The following is a 14,207-nucleotide window of genomic DNA, read 5'->3' on the forward strand; positions in this document are numbered from 1 at the left end:
TGAAAAGGTCAAAAAAGGGCAAAGCGTCGCTGCAAAACAGCAAAGAAACAGAAAAAAATATTTTAAATCTGTGCTAAGTGATGCCGTGCTTCGGGTCTGAGGAGGCCATATGGAGCCGCCGGCTGTTTGAGGATCGGACTGGGAAAAAGGGTCTGCAAAAAAACCCCAACTGGCAGGGCATGAGGCTGAGCATGTGTCCACTCACTGACCCAGTCCAGCCATGCAATGTCAATATTGTCTTGGAGGTACAAAAGAGATTCCCACAAAACAATAAAAACAAGAAATACTGGAAAATACGAATCCAAAAGTAAGATTTTCATTGCAAAAGCCAGCAGAGGTAAAGGAAAAAATACAGCCAAGTGAAAGTGAAATGGAACATTTAGGCACAGTAGATCGCAGTAATGTTATGTTTTTGGAGGACGATGGATCCATGCGGGGGAGGCGGGTACTGGAAGCAGGAGTGCTCAAAACAAGAACAATATTTATTTACGAAAGAAGGTACGAAGTAGCACGAAAACTTGGGTTCACTGAACGAGGAAAGGTTCAAACCAAAAACGAAACCGGAACTGGAGTATACATAGAGCAAAGTTAAAAAAAGAAGAAACAAACAAACCTGGCGTGGTAGTGGTGGACGTGAAAATGACACAATGGCCTTATAACATGTAATGTCCTTTTACTATAACTGAATGTCCTTTTATTGGATTCTAGTGTGTTATAATTGGACACGCCTGTGCCCAGTTCAAACCCCGGTAGGAGCCCTCTGGTGAAAGGAGATATGTCAGACCCTAACAAGTGATTGTCGGGGACTGTTAACGTCTACTTCTTTAACCTAATTTTGAAAAACTGCATGTTATACCCACGCTTTAACGTTGAATTGTTTTTTTGATGATAGCTGCCACTGGGGCGCTCGTACCATGTGCTCTTCAGTTGGACACATAAATATTAAAAAGTACAGTTCAATGTAAACACCAGTGACGTGCAGTCAGGTGAGACGGGTAAGGGTCTGCCTCACCTGTAATTATGGAAATATATATACAGTATACCGGAGCCATATCCCCCTAGTGGGAGGTGGCTAGAGTCAAAAACACATTAACGTTTATGACTCTTTCTGGAAGATTGATACAGAGGAGGGGATTCCCAGCCCCCTCGCTCGACCCAACTGATGTGTTGGGAGTCATTAAGTGACCAAACCCACCAATTCCAACCCCTAATGCCAAGCAGGGAGACAATGAGTACCAATGTTGTAAGCCTTAGGTATGACTCGGAAATATAGAATAACAAATACGTTAACTGGTTATTTTATTTTATTTTTTCATTCTAGGTCACAATGTTGGGATTTTCCTTTTTCAAAATCACTAAATGTTCACATTTCATTACGAATATTTTGAAAAATTCATATTTTTCATTTGGTCGGGTGACTATGTTGTGGATTTTCGGGGGACCTAAACACAGGAAAGCAGGAGACAAAGCAAGGTGTTCAAAAAAGATGTTTTTTAATCAAAATCCTCAACAAAGTAGTAACAAACCAATGCTTAATGAACAACTACACTAGCCAAACCAGAAAACAAAAAACAAACCTCGGAAACAAGGAGAGTGAAAAATGAAAGAGGACAATTAAAATCACACAAGACAAGGTGCTATCCAAAATGTCCTTATAAAGGGTCAGGATAATTAGGAACAAGTGTAGGAGGAACGGACACAACTGTCCCAATTGCCAGACCCTAACAGAAGCTCCTTTCTTTTTGGTGGTTAGGACTGAGTTAGCCACGGTTCAAAATTGACCTGCAACAAAGGTAAGTAGTGCCAATTCCCAACACAACATGAGGGTTAAGCTAGTGCTGTTTATTGCCACTTTGGATTGACAGGTATGAAAAAAAAGAAAAATAAGAAAATAGAAGATAATAAGAAAAGTGAACTTACATTACCCTTATTCCCTTATTCGAAAGCTTTCACAACCGATTCCAATAGGTGGTCTCCGTGGAAACGCAAACTTAACCCAAATTGCCCAATGGGAGGATTACAAAGGAACAAGTTGGCCCGGAAGAAAAAAACGAGTCTAGAAATGGGGAGTGATGAAAACGAAACGCGGTGAGGGAATTGCCAAGAGATCTCTCACTTGTGCTTCAGCCTCAAATTCTAAGACAACTATACTCCTTTTTTCTTTTTCATTCTTGCCTATGATGAGATATTTGCCTTCAATAGACCCTTTCATAGTCTATGCTGTGTGACGTCACAATGCAAGCAGGAGGCAAAAGAATACTTTGTGCTCATTAAAACAATGAAGTAAACCAAGCTTTCGTTTCTGCTAGTTTGGTGTTAAAATGTTGTTTGTTTGTTTGCCATAATTGGAGAAAAAACGTTAGTGATTGCAAATTGAAGTTTTACAGATCCCAGCGAACAGAGAGTTGTGGTTAAATCATTCAATACGCCGTTTAACCATTAAAGCGAAAAGATTGGACCGAGAACTCATCTAAAATGCTGGGGTTTGCATCCCATACTTTAAATCAGGTAAGATAAATTAAACATTCATGATTGTTGCTATCAAGTTGATATTACTTATTATATCGGCAAAGTATCTTGATATTTTCTTACCTACAGCTGTTAGCGTGTATACTAAATGCCATCAAGAGATGCTGTTCCTAAAAAAAACAATACATACAAGAATGAATTAAATGTATAGAATCAATGGCTTTGTGTGCCCAATGTGTCTTGTTCGAGCATCTGCACGCAGTGTTTACAAAGCTAACGTTGGTATTTAGGCTACACGCTAACAGTTAGCTGAAGCAAAGAAAATAACAATTTATTTTGCCAATATGATAAGTGATATGGACTTTTTCTTTGATCTTGAGTGTCCGTAGGATCCTTCAATTTCAAACTTCAAGGGACAAAGATATATAAAGCGGTTGGTCGTGTTTTTTGGGGGGGAGGTAAATGGTTAAAGTAAGAAAAGGACTGTTTAAAACACAGTCCAAATAATCCAAACCGCCAAAAAGATGAAAAAGGAAGAGTTTATGCGTGGAATATTTTTGAAGTTACATACACCACCTTTAACAAAAGTGCCCTGTTTTAAAACTGACTTTTAATCAAATTTCCATCCATCCATTATCTGCACCGCTTATCCTCAGTAGGGTCGCGGGGGTGCCAGAGCCCATCCAAGCCATCTTCGGGCAGTGGGCAGGGGACGACCTTAACTGGTTGCCAGCCAGTCACAGGGCACACTGGGACAGACAATTCACTCGCTCATTCACACCTTTAGACAATTTGGACTGGCCAATTAACTAACATGCATGTTTTTGGAATGTGGAATGCCTGGAGGAAACCCACGCAAGCACGGGAAGAACATGCAAACTCCACACTGGAAGGTTGGATCCCATGACCTTAGAACTGTGTCGCACATGTGCTAACCACTGCTCTGCCGTGCTACCCTTTAATCAATTTTACTTTGTCTTATTATGTTTGACCTTGTCTTGTTGCTAGTAAAACCCTTTTTTACGCAACAGTAATCTGTCATAAATAAGGTGCAGTTTTAATAATAAATGCAACAATTTATGCACACTAAAGTTAATCACTTTCAAAAAAATAATTGATCAAACTGTACACAGTGTTACAGCAGTAGTGGAATGGTAGTCCGTCATCCGTAAAGCCCTTTGAAACTTCTTGTGAGTAAGGGCTATTCAAACAATACATGACTTGACATAGAGCATACTGTGTTTTACAACAAACAGACTTTTTAGGAACAAAACAGCCGCATTTAAATTTTTCTAGTGCGCAATTGTTTTGCATTATTTTAAAATTTAGGATGTTGGAGACTCTTATAAAGTATATTTATTGGTTAAAGACAACTGAATTTCTTGCATAGCACGACTTATCTCTCGCTTAAGCTGCCCCCTCACTTCCCACTAAGAAATCCTCATGAATTGCATTTCTATTGCTTCTCTCTCCCCACATGGCGCTAAATGATGAATGAACTGTTCAATACTCAAGCAACAAAGCATATTTGCTGCACTCAGCACCTTAACATATGGCCAGGATTGTTAAAAAAAAACACAAAAAAACAGTGAGATTTGCTCTCTTCAGACTCTTCCTTTCTAATTAACACATCCCAAACCTGTGAAATGGAATTTTCTGCCCATGCTAACAAATATTAAGTCATCATCTCTGTTTCTGCGGATTCCATTTGAAATACTTCAAATTAAAGTTCAAGATGCATTCATGTGTTGTCGGAAAGTTCTGCACGGGAAAGTGTCATGATTACTGATGCAGGGCACCTGAGTCTGCTCCGTTGGAGCCAACAGCCACGGACGCTGATTGGCTGCTGATCTCTTTTTAAACCCCCGCCTTCCTGTCAACAATTGTCAGTTCGTCTGCGAACCTCAGTTACACGCTAGGCAAGCACTTTTTGACTCCTGACTCTATCCTGCCCTGTTTCCCGTCTGATTCCCAGTGCCGACCTATTTTCTTAACCCGTTTACGTTTTTGCTCCTCCGTCCCGGCCATCGACCTGTTTTTTCCTCTCTCTCTCGACACTGCCTTTGCTCGACACTGAAGTGCCACTTCCGCGTTCCAAGCGATCTGCTACCCGTGACCGATGATCACGGAATCGTGGGTGCAAGCCCTTTCCTCCTTCTAAATAAAGCTGAGTAAACGAACGCAATTGGGTCCCGTCTCCTTTTCTGGTCTGTGACAGAGAGGTTCAGCAAATAAGATCCAAATCGCTATTAATAACCCTATCGCAGCGGTTCTCAAATAGTGGGGCAGTATTCAAGTCTCTTGAATGGAGAAGAACAGAAAGTTAGTCATGATAAAGAACTTCACTTCACTAGCAAAAGATGGATCCTACTCTTGAAGTCTATAAAAAAAACATAAATAATATAATAAAATAATGTGTACATAAAACACACAAAAACATATGTAAAAATGCACGGAAACATATGTAGACATGCACAAAGACGTACACAAGCACCACAAAGAAGTACGTAAACACCTACAAAGAAGTATGTAAACCATACCTGTCAACTTGTACGGTTGTGCAGTACAAAGTACGTTTTTTATGCATTTTAAGACTAGAACGACGTACAAGGAAATCTGTACGAAAAAACGCATATTTGTCAATCGCATGTGTCTGCCGCCTGGAGATTTCCCTTCATGCATCATTCCGAAAAAACAAAAAACAAAATGGTGCTTGATTATTTTGTATTTTGTACGGGAAAATACGACAGTATGTACGGGCATGGAGCCGTGGAGGTTTACAGGTATGGTAAACACACACAAAAATGTACATCTATCTATATCTATATCGTTCGTTTGGTTTGGTATGGTTATCCCTTAACCACTAGGGTTGTAGGGACATCATTTCCTGTGGTGTGTCTTGGGCAAGTACAGCCCATCCCTAAATTGACTACAGTGCGCAACTGACTAAAAGCAGCAAGCAGACTGCGGTTGATGGTGGACGCATCAGGTTAGCACTGCTCGTTCTATGCGTTTAAACTGTCATTGGCGTCGGTATTAAGAGTATTGTTAATTATTAATTTTACAATTCTAACCATTTTAACATAGTTAGAAGTAAAGCAGCCGAGTCCTGCCTTGGCCGGGCATTATACCGGCGGGCGGAGACGTAACTGCGTGAGATTCTTGCTCAAAGATGTTGTGGCAATTTCGGAGGGAATGTCAAGGACGGATTTTATTAACAAGTTTGTTGAAAAGATTCTGAAGTTTAAAAAGGAGGAGGTACATGCTGTCATAAAAATGACTTCTGGCAAAGGCTTTGATGTGAGTTTTGAAACGGCAGCTCTTTATCAAGAGTTTTGGAATCGCTTTGAGGGAGTGAGGTCCCAGTTTTCAGGATTTACAGTGGAGAAGCTGACTGATAATGCTAACAAGATTGTCGTTGTTAGAATGTTTAGTGAAATAATCAGTGCTGATGACGTCTGTTATTGGTTGAGTAGATACTGCTCAGTAAAAGGCCAGGCTATGAAGGTGAGGTGTGAGAAAGGCTATTGGAATGGTGCCTGGAGGGTACCAGTCCAACTACGGCAAGATCCTCAGGGCTTTCAGGGACTGAAACAAATCTCGTCGACTATATTCCTGGGGGAAAACCGTGGCTTTATCCACTATCAAGGGCAACCGAAACTCTGTCGCAAATGTGGTGAGCATGGGCATCTGGCTGAGGTATGTGATCGAATTTTTTGTGGAAAGTGCAGAACAATTGGACATTCCTTTGAGGAATGTATCAATAGCAGAAAATGCAATCTCTGTGGAGAAACGAATCACCTCTTTAGAAACTGCCCGAATTCGTTTGCTAACAAATTGAAAGCTAGGAAGGCAGTTAACAAAGACAACAAAGACAATGAAATGATGTCAGACAACATAGATAATGAAATGAATAAATGTCACAAAGACAATTAAGTGAATAAAGATAACAAAGACAATGAAATTAATAAAGTCATGGAAATACAAAATGAAAATGAACAAGAAATTAATGAAGTTATAGAAATACCCAATGAAGATGAAAAGGAAATGAATAAAGTTATGGAAATACCCAATGAAATTGATCAAGAAATGCACAAAGAAATTGGACAAGACAAACAAATTGAAAAAACAGATGTACCTACCAAAACCCCTGGAGCAGAGACCAGAGAATCAAAATTGAAACAGGAAGAACCTGGAAATTCTAATTCGATTTCTCATAAAATACCTGAATTTGGACCTGACAAACGAATAGAAAAAGCAACTGCCACTCCGAAAACACATATTAATCAGGAAGGGCCTGGAAGAGAGTTCAAATTAGCAAATTTGTTTGCTACGCCATTGCCGGGATTTGGAGAAGACAAACAAATCGAAAAGGCGAATGACTCTCCAAAAACCCATACGGGCACTGGAAAGAGGAGTAAAAGTAAGACAAAATTGGGAGTGGTGAAAAAAACAGAAACAAAGATAAGAGATTTAGAAGAAAGCCGATTGCCGGTGAATAAGCCCACAAGGGAACTGTATGAAGTTGAGACGGAGGAAGTCGGGGAGGGAAAAAATCTGACCCTTTGTGGGCAAGGAAGTAAGAGACCCCTTGATAGGTCCTCTGGCTCACCCCCTAACCCAGAAAAAAGGGGAAGACCTGGAACCACAGACAGAGAGTCAGAGGGTCCCAGAGTTTTCCCCGGTGAGTCTCAAAATGAGGTACTACTCTTAAGTGATGTGTCTGACACAGGTGACACTCTCGATGATCTCGATGATCACCAAAGAATGGACTCAGATCCCCCGGTTTTGTCTAACTAGTTTTAATACTTTAACAACAATTATGAACATTACATTCTCTACTATCAATGTGAGAAGTGTGAGATCAAAGGTTAAGGCTCACAGTGTTTTATCGTTCTTAAAAACTATCAGAACAGATGTGTTTTTACTACAGGAATGCTGCATCCCCTTTCTAAAAAATTATAAACAGTGGGAAGAGATTTGGCCATATCCGTCATTATGGAGTGGCTCGAATGAAAACCGTAACGATGGGGTAGCCATTTTAATAAACAACCCTCAACTCATCATAAAGGGGAGTACTGTGATGAGAGACGGACGCGCAATCTTAGCAAGACTTTCTTATATAGGGAATGATTTTAACCTCATTAACATATACGGCCATGCCGACAGACAACTCAGGTACGAACTTTTAGAGGACATCCAGTCGCATATGCTAGGCCATCGACCACTAATCGTGGGAGGAGATTTTAATTGCATCCTAAGTAGGAAGGATAGAAAGAGGAACGATGAGGAGTTTAAAGTAGATAAAACATCAACTTTATTACAAGACATGTGCCGGACATTTAAACTGGTGGACTGTTTCAAATCCATACATCCAGGAGAGGAGGGCTTCACCTGGTTCAGTAGTGACAATGCCAGAGCCTCTCGAATAGACTACATATTTACGAGGGGTTTAGCACAGAGTGATGCAAGATTAATTCCAGTTTTTTTTCGGATCACTTGCTACTGTCCTGCTCTTTCTCATTTCCTTCAGGTATGACTGTTGGGAAGGGTTTGTGGAAGTTAAACTGCTCCCTGCTGGAGGATGAGGCTCTAGCCGCACAATACAGGGAGCTGTACAAAGACTGGCAGACCCTTCAAGACTCGTATGATTCACGAGCACAATGGTGGGAAATGACAAAGAAACGAACACAGACCTTTTTTTAAAAATGCAGGGAAAAACAAGAAACTCAAAGAGATGAAACGCATGTCGGGACTACAAAGAAGACTCCAACGCTATTTCATCCTAACAGAAAAGGGGATGGACTTTAATGATGAAATCAAAGAGACCAAACAAGAACTAAACGCTTTGGCGGAACTAAAGAGCAAAGGCATCATAATAAGAAGCAGAGAAAGAGAAATAGAAGAAGGGGAAAAATGTACACGCTACTTTTTTAAAAAAATTATGGGCAAAAATGAGGGGATTTTTAAACTTCAAAACGAAAACGGGCAAATAACAAAGGAAAGTAGTGAAATAACCAGATTGGTCGAAGACTACTACAAAAAATTATTTGAAAAGAAAGAAACATATGAGAATGAAATGGGGCATGTATTAGATCATATTTCAAGATCAGTGCGTCAAGACCCCTTTTTAACATCGGACTTTACCCAAGACCAAATGAATGATTGCATAAAGACTATGAAAAAAGGCAAATCACCCGGGGAGGACGGACTCAACCTCGAATTTTACCGGACTTTTTGGGATATTTTAGCACCAGATCTGTTAACTGTTTTTAACGAATTTTCCAGTCGAGACCATATGCCAGACAGTTTCAGAATAGGGATAGTTACTCTATTGCACAAAAAAGGAGACAAAATTGACTTAAAAAACTGGCGACCCATAACGCTTTTAAACGTGGACTGTAAAATTTTCAGCAAGCTTCTAGCAACACGAATGTCTGTTGTCTTGGGAGACTTGGTTGATCCAGACCAAACCTGTGCCATTGTGGGAAGGAAGATCAACACGAATGTCTGTTGTCTTGGGAGACTTGGTTTATCCAGACCAAACCTGTGCCATTGTGGGAAGGAAGATCAGCGACAGTCTGATCCGTGACACCATTTGTTATGCAAGAGACAGAAACATGCGACTAGCGGTCCTAAACCTAGACTTTGAAAAAGCCTTTGATCGAGTCTCGCACCAATACCTCTTCAGGGTATTGCAAAGATGTGGTTTTCCCCAAAAATACATCAAGTGGGTAGGACTGCTATACCGAGACATCTACAGCAAATTCATGATTAACGGGAATTTATCGGAAGCAATCGAGATCAACTGCGGTGTACGTCAAGGTTGCCCTATGTCTCCCCTTCTCTATGTTCTTTGCATTGAACCTTTGGCACAAATGTTAAGAAAAGATAGATTTGTCGAAGGCATCAATATCCCAGGAAGTGGGGGACAAATTACCAAGTGTGTTTTGTACATGGATGATTTTAATATTTTGTGTACTGACCGCGCATCTGTTGAAAGAGCCCTTGACTTGACTGACCTGTTTGGGAGGGCGTCTGGGTCAAGGCTAAATAGAGAAAAATCACAAGTGAAGTTTTATGGAATGTGGAAAGAGACAGAAAAGGCAGGACTCCCGCTGACGGTGTTAAAGACAGACCAGAAAATCCTAGGGATAAAATTCAATGCGGATGGAGGAGGCGAGACCAACTGGGATGACGTGACAAGGAAAGTTAAGCAAAAACTTGTTTTTTGGTCACTAAGAAAACTGACAATAGAGGGGAAGGTCCTAATCATCAAAGCGATCATCCTCCCAATGCTTTTGTCAATCAGTTTAATTTTTATGCCTAAAAGAAACGTGCTGTTACAACTGGACCGAGCCATCTTTCGCTTTGTCTGGGGCTCAAAGTGGGAAAGGATAAAAAGAGATACAATGAAAAAGAAAAAGGAAAAAGGGGGGAAAGGAGTGCCTGACCTCCAGCTTTTCCTGGGAAGCAAATATGTCTCTCTCCACTTCCAAAACGCTGTGGGCCCACCCAACAACCTGAAAAGTCAAGCAATGACCCGTTTTTGGTTGGGCTCAAGCTTGTACCAGACAATCGTTTGATTCCAGTTTCGTTTAACTTGCCACCAACACATCTCTTTATTCAGGATTTTTTGAAGAAGTTTGATTTGGAAACACAAGAATGTCACACTTTACAAAACCACAGGGCCCTTATTGCTATTGTGCAAGAGCGAGCTACAGTAAGCCCTGTGCGGGGGCTTGCGTTTGGCGAATCCACAACGGTTTGGAGCAACGTCAATCATCCTGCCCTCCCAAACAGACTACGAGACTTGTCATGGATGGTGGCTCATGAAGTTCTCCCAGTCAGAGCTGTAATGCACCACCGAGGAATGTCAGCGACTTCGACGTGCCCTCGACCTGGCTGTGGCGCCCAGGAGTCGGTGAGGCACCTTTTTTGTGAGTGCAGCGCTGCCAAGGTCTTGTGGACAATGGCCGAACAACTAGGAAAGTTCCCGGACTTGCCAGCAGGAGAAGTCCCTGATGCACAGTACGTGCTTTACGGGGTGAGTCGGTCGAGGAGGCATCGGAACGACTTTGCCAGGGACTGGCTCACTCTCGCCGCCATCTGGACCTCCAGAAACCTGCTGGTATGGAGGTGCAGGCAGATCCCCCCCGTGGCTGTGCTCCAAATGGCTGCAGATACCATACAATCTGCGAGCGGCGGGCCTAGGACGCAGCCATAAAGAAGACTCGTCTGCACCCACCCGGAGGGGGGAGCCGGAGCTACACTGTGGGAGTCCCGGCAGCAACGGCCTGGGTTGTGGAACCCAGAAGGGAGAGGACCCACGCAGAAGGGAAAGGACCCACACAGAGGACTGGAAGAATGCTGCTTGGGAGGGTGGGATGGCAGAGCTATGCCCTTGCACAATAGTATTGCCTTTTACACGCTGGTTAACTACTGTTAAAAGAAAATAACTCTGAAATTGTTAAATTGATGTTGAAAATGTCAGGAAAAAATGTTAAAACGTCATATCGTCACGTCATATTGTCAAATATAAAAAAAATTGTGAATATGCTTGATGGCTGTGTTTTGCTGCTGTTGGTGTCGGTGGATTTGTTCAGACCGAGGACAATCGACTTTGGCCTGGACGGATCTATTGACACTAACAAAGATGTTATATAATGAAATTGTGAATATGTTTGATTTTCGAGAAGGTTTGTTCAAACCTCACTTTGTGTTTGCTGTTAAAAACGTAATATTGGAATATAATATTGTGAATGTGCTTAATTGCTGTTGAGATTGTCATGATTGTTTTCTGTTTTTAGTGTCAATAAATTTGTTCAAACCCCAAAAAAATCCAGGCCAACAATATAGCTATGTACCAAAGCCATATCTCAGTGGGAGTTGGCTCGAGTCAAGAACACACTCACATTCGCCAAAATTCCATCCCACTTTGTTCTTCCCAACCTGACACTGAACATTAAGCCAAGTGCTTAAACACATAAAACGTACGTAAACACATACAAAATACGTATGTAAACATGCCCCAAAACGCACGTCACGCACGTCACGCACGTCACGCACGTCACGCACGTCACGCACGTCACGCACGTCACGCACCCCTTCTGACCATCATTAACAGTAACGGCTTTATAACGCACCCCTTCTGACCATCATTAACAGTAAGATTAACCCGATACTCAAAAGATAACGCTGTAACGTTGCGTGAGATATTAAATCACTTTAGGTGAAATGAAACATTATTTTAACCAGCAAGACACTCTGGGGGCTCAACACCCCCAAAGCTCTGAACCTAGAATTGCCCCTGCAAAAAAAAACGACACAATGTATTCCGTTATGGATATTTCAATGTTGTCATCATAGGCAATTTTAGGTTCAGAGCTTTGAGGGTGATTACAACCTAGACCAGGGGTAGGAAAGCTGCAGCCTGCAGGCCGCATGGAGCCCGTCTGGCTTCTTTATCCGGCCCGCCAAACAAAAAAGGTCAAAATTTAATGAAGATATGTATAAAAGTAAATACAGTACTAGTAATTAAAAACCTTTTCGGTGCAAACTTTGTCCCCATTGTCCCTTTGTGTGTCTGCAACAAATACTACAAAAAAACTACAAAATTACTAAAAAACTAAATATGAAATTTAGTGCTTGAAAACAAGGACGCAACAAATCTTTTTGTCTTTATTCTGATAAGAAAAATACTATAGAAATACTAGAAAAATAGCACTACAGTAATAGTATGAAATAAAAATACTATATCTGAAATATTACGACAGAAGTACTACAAAAATATCTCTACAGAAATACAATTACAGTAATACTACATATATATTACAAGGAAATGTACTGTGGGAAAAACTACACCTATTTGACTTCAGAATTACTACAAAAATACCACAAAATTCAACTCAAGTAATACTGCAAAATACTACTTATATACTTCAAAGACTCTACTATTGAAATATCACAAAAACACAACTGAAAAAACACTACCAAAAACACTATAAAAATAAAACTACAGTAATACTACAGCAATACTACAAAAATATGACAAGACAAACACTACAAAAATAGTACAATATACAAGTACAGTAATACTACCGATATATTTAAAAAATCTAAAGAAATACTAAAAATAAAACACCTCTGAAACACTACAAAAACACCATAAAAATACAACTCAAGTAATACTACAAAAATACCAACCATATACTACAAAGATATCTGAAAATACCACAAAGACAGAAGTGAAAAAACACTACCAGAAATACTACAAAAATAAAACTACAGCAATACTACAACAATTGTACAAAATACAAGTACAGTAATACTACATATATATATCCACCATTTTACTATAGAAATACTACAAATAAACTACTGCAAAAATACTCCGATACAGTACTAGGAATCAAATGGACTGAACCATTTCAAGGCAATAGAGTATTTACAACGCCACATAGTTCACGTTTGGTTTTGTTTTCCTTTTTTTAAAATGTAGTGTTTTCCTCATATTAATGCATATCCTGTCCTTTATAAAAATGCTATAATTTTTGTGGGTGCTCGAGTAGAATTCGGGGGTGCTGGAGCACCCCTAAAAACGGTCTGTTTACGCCCATGCTTGCCATCCTCCTTTTCTCACCTGTGCGATCTCGTAGAGCAGCTTGTAGTGCTCCTCCCGCTTCTGCAAGGTGCACAAAGTGCAACCCATCCTGGTTGCCAAGGAGACGGAGCGCCGTCCGTCGGAGTCAGATGCTCGCCCGCCTGCGCTCCACCCTCGCGGGGGACGAAAGGAGCTCCTGCTCCTCGGCTCTCCTCTCGCATCACTCAGAAAATGGACATCTGCGACGATGCACGCTCCTATCTTATTGGCCGTTCCCGTGCGTCCCCTCGTAAAAGGTTGCGCTGAAGTGAGTGGGGGGTTCGATTCCGACGCGGCCAACACTTGAAGTGTGGCGCGGACAATCGCGCGCGCATACTTTTGGCTCGGGAGGACACGCCCCCCTCTTGTGTATTTGTGCCTCCGCAGCATGCTGCCATCTGATTGGCTGGGAGGGAAGTGGAGGGTGGAGAGTGAAACTCGGAGCATGGTTTTCTCGGTGTGCAGGTGTTTGGAATAGTGATGGGAATTTCGTCTCGTTTTAGAGAACTGGCTTTTTTGGTTCGGCTCACTAAAAAGAGCCGTCTCTTTCTGCTCCTCGGATTGTTTTGGTTGCTTTAAAGCCATCGGGTCTCCAGGGTGCCCGCTAAGGACCGCTGAGGTGCCCGTGGACCTGTACAGAAAATATTTCGCCATTACTGAGTCATTCTTATTTCCCAGAAAAAAAATCAGTGGTCTTTTTAACCCTACTTCCAAAAATTAATGTTAATAACATCGTAACAGCCCTGCGATTGGCTGGCAACCAGTTCAGGGTGTCCCCTGCCCACTGTCCGATGATTGCTGGGATGGGCTCCAGCACCCCCGCGACCCTACTGAGGATAAGCGGGGCAGCTAATGAGATGACAACATCGTAACAACATTATTTCAGAAATGCATATCAAACTGGGGGCCCTTGGCGCTAATTAAAAAACAAAAAAAAAGCTCTCAGCTTTAGAAAGGTTGGAGACCCCTGCTCTTATCCATCCATTTTCTGTACTGCGTATCCCTGTAATGGGCTCTGAGGGCCTGCAAGACCTTCTCTGCTTGCCTACAAAATATCTGGAACAAAAAGCTACATAATAGCTCAGTCTTGGATCAC

The 14,207-nt window shown here is 41.4% G+C and overlaps 1 protein-coding gene across 3 annotated transcripts in view; it reads right to left on the reverse strand.

Moving 5' to 3' along the window:
* Positions 1–13,389, reverse strand: part of pdzrn4 (PDZ domain containing ring finger 4) — a 50,867-nt gene extending 37,478 nt beyond the window's left edge. For 2 of the 3 annotated variants that reach the window (XM_088348175.1, XM_088348174.1), the window contains exon 1: positions 13,112–13,233. In XM_088348175.1, coding sequence (XP_088204301.1) covers positions 13,112–13,180 — 69 coding nt within the window. In that variant the 5' untranslated portion in view covers positions 13,181–13,233. Of the gene's footprint in view, positions 1–13,111 lie in introns of all 3 variants that reach the window. The other variant, XM_088348176.1, reaches the window with a different exon arrangement.
* Positions 13,390–14,207: the final 818 nt, after the last annotated feature.

This window comes from Urocampus carinirostris, chromosome 11, assembly GCF_059441175.1.
Source record: "Urocampus carinirostris isolate Australia breed hairy pipefish chromosome 11, RoL_Ucar_1.0, whole genome shotgun sequence".
In the NCBI taxonomy this organism is placed as follows: domain Eukaryota; kingdom Metazoa; phylum Chordata; class Actinopteri; order Syngnathiformes; family Syngnathidae; genus Urocampus; species Urocampus carinirostris.